General features: G+C 58.2%; 1 protein-coding gene across 1 annotated transcript in view; it reads left to right on the top strand.

The window, feature by feature from the left end:
- The first annotated feature begins 458 nt into the window (after window positions 1–458).
- The window catches only part of CRB2 (crumbs cell polarity complex component 2), a 17,351-nt gene continuing 14,820 nt past the window's right edge, over window positions 459–2,989 (top strand). Inside the window, exon 1 of the mRNA XM_045290199.1 lies at window positions 459–630. Within this exon, the coding sequence (XP_045146134.1) occupies window positions 459–630 (172 nt within the window). The remainder of the gene's footprint in view (window positions 631–2,989) is intronic.

Raw genomic sequence — 2,989 nt, 5'->3', positions numbered from 1 at the left:
CCTTTCCTCAGGGGTGTCTTCGGCCTCCAACTTTTAGTTTAAGCCACTGAGTATGCGCATGGCTCATACCACCCAGGCACTTAATTCTGGGATCTCCCTGAAACCTTTGCCCATCTGGACTAGATGTGCCCAGACCCTGGGACCTGCCTGTCCATCTCAGTCCACACACCTGAGTCCAATCCTGCTGTGGCTGCTTCTAGCTCTTGTCTCTGCAAATGGGCCTGCAAGTGTGTGTGTGTGGGGGGTGTCCTAGCATTCGACTCCCCTCACCCCCACCCGGCCCCAGCCAGTGTCCTCTTTCTACAGGGACGCCACCTTCAGAAATCCCAAGTGCTTGTGCCTCAGCCCCGTGTGCTCCAGGGACAGAGTGCCAGGCTACGGAGAGTGGCAACTACACTTGTGGGCCCACAGAGCTCCGAGGCTGTGCCACCCTGCCATGTCAGCACGGCGCTCTGTGCATGCCCCAGGGTCCAGACCCCACCGGCTTCCGCTGCTACTGTGTGCCAGGCTTCCAGGGCCCACGCTGCGAGCTGGACATCAATGAGTGTGCATCCCGGCCATGCCACCACGGGGCCACCTGCCACAACCTGGCAGATCGCTACGAGTGCCACTGCTCCCTTGGCTACACAGGTAATGGCCCCTGCAGCTCCAGGAGGAGCTCTTTCGTGACCAGAGTACAAGACACCCCCAGGCATCCCGGCAGCTCGAGGGTACACACCATTGTCTGCCTGGGGGTTTCTGAGACTGTTTATGGGAGTAGAAAGCCCAGCCTTTCTCCCTCGGAGCTGCTGGTGGTTTCTGACTGCCGACCATGGGGATCGCAGCCCATAGAGTGAGTAACCCCACACCCCAGGGCTCCTGGTTCATGGAAGGCACTTGACAAATAGGATTCCAGTACCTTGTGCAGAGTTCACGGAGCCCTGGTGGGCTTGCTACTCCCGGAAACAGTTACTGTCAGCGTCAGCGTTGACTCGACGGCAGTGAGACCGAAGCGGGAAGGAAGGAAGGTGCGGAGTGGAGCTCTGGGACGGGGTTGGGACGGGGGACAGCCCACAGATATTTCTGGTGGAGCTAGCATGCAGAAACGCCCGATTTGGCTTTAAGGGGGAACACCTGAGACCCTCGCAGCCTCTCTAGCCCTCACTCACTCACTCCTACCGGTGTCCAGCTAGTGACACCTCTTGGCTCATCCGATAGTCCTTGAGCGTGAACCACTGTAGGGGCCAGATAGCGGTGTAGACCCTCTCCTCTGGGCGACTCCCAAAGCTCTAGCATAGAGACACTCGTTTTCTTGTTCAGGTTGTATCGTAGATGTGCCCCAGGGATCCCAGGTGCCTCCAGAACGTTATGTGGAAAGTGATGGGCTTGACATCATTCGTTCCCTCCTCCAGAGTGTAGCCACGCCCCCCGTGCTGTCAGTACCCCAAGGCAAAGCACCCTGAAGCTCTTTCCCTCCAGGCCTGAAGTTAGGGAGGGGAATGGGTTGGATAGGGAGGGTAGGTCTAGTGTAGATGCCCTGGAAATCAGACAGTTCTACCCCAGGGTGTGAAGGCAGTTTGAGGCCCCCCCCCCCTGCCCCCGCCCCCTTCTCCACAGAACCCGAGCTATGGAGCAGGGGGCTAGGTGCCAGGACAGAGGTTGTGGTGAAGAGACACTGCCTCTAGTTTTTCTTGTTCTTTGAGTGCCTTGTGGCAGGATGTGTGCCAGGGGCCGAGTGAGCGTGGTTCACATGGGTCTTTGGGTCTGCTTCCAGGGAGGAGTGTTTTGTGTCTGACAAGGGGCCTCTGGGTACCTGCCAGGACCCTGGGCTCCGTGAGCATGCGTGTAACAGGCCTGCCTGTGTACATGTAACAGGTGTGTGCACACCCGAGCGTGCAGTGCATCGGCGCTTTGGTCAGCGCTCTCTGGGCTCCCTGGCAGTGGATGGGAGTGGGGGCATTCCCTCCTCCTCCTTGTTCATTTGGAGCCTGGCGGGGGAGTTTGGGATTCCAGGCAGCCTGGGCCTGGCTCCCCCTGGCACGGGGGTGGGGGTGGGTGGTTTGGGAGTAGGAGTGGGACTGGGGCTGGGGCAGGAGAGTGAGGGGGGGTCACAGGAAGGAGGGGCCAGGTTCTGTGCTCACTGGGTATGTCCCAGCTGGAGCCAGCTGGGCCCCTGACTCCCTGAAGAAACCCTCTTAGGAGGAGGCAGGGCCAGGGGCAGGGCCCACTGGAGTCTAGACTGACACGTGGGTCTGAGGGCGGGAACAAGCAACCATCCATCACACTGAGGACTAAAGACAAAAGACGGTCCATTGTACAATCAAGAGAGCGGAGGCAAAACCAGGGCACTCTGGCCACTGTGACTTCAGCCTCTCCCAGCCGGGCGGTACTCTTCTTCCCTCGGGCCATTCTCTTCTCAAAGCCACCAGGGTAACCCTCCTCCAATGTAGGTAGGACCACCTCCCTCACTGGTGTGTGGGACCTTCAAGAAGAGCTCTGATTCTGATACCTGCCTCAAGGCCCAAGACCTTCCCACCTCAACCCTAGGGCATCGAGTCCTGAGCCAAGCAGGGCACAGGCCAAGCTGCAAGGATATGGCATTCACTCTCTGAATTCCTACTGCACCCCACATTCCTCTATGAAATCCAGTCTCCCCACCCCCTCCACCCCTGACACACACACACACACACACACACACACACACACACACACACACTCATTCACTCACTCCTTCAAAGAGATCGGGTCTTTGTTGAGCTTATCAAAATGAAATCCCAAGTCTTCATTCACGTTGTTATTGACTTGGGCTGGACTGTTACAAGGAGCCCTGGTGGTGCCGTGGATCAAACCCTTGGCATGGCATATCAACAAGGTCACTGATTCCAAGTCATCCAGGGGAGAAAAAAGTGCAGGTGACAGCCGTGGAGAGGGGCCATCCTCCTGTGTCCTGTAGATTTTCTGGGGGTCAGAATGCCAGCTCCACGGGCTTGCGGTGGCGGCTTTTCTGCAG

The sequence above is a fragment of the Echinops telfairi genome, unplaced genomic scaffold (genome assembly GCF_000313985.2).
Source record: "Echinops telfairi isolate 266 unplaced genomic scaffold, ASM31398v2 ScPeMD7_32;HRSCAF=126, whole genome shotgun sequence".
Taxonomy (NCBI): Eukaryota; Metazoa; Chordata; class Mammalia; order Afrosoricida; family Tenrecidae; genus Echinops; species Echinops telfairi.
Note: the sequence above shows the minus strand (reverse complement) of the source record. Positions and strands in the feature narration are given on the sequence as shown.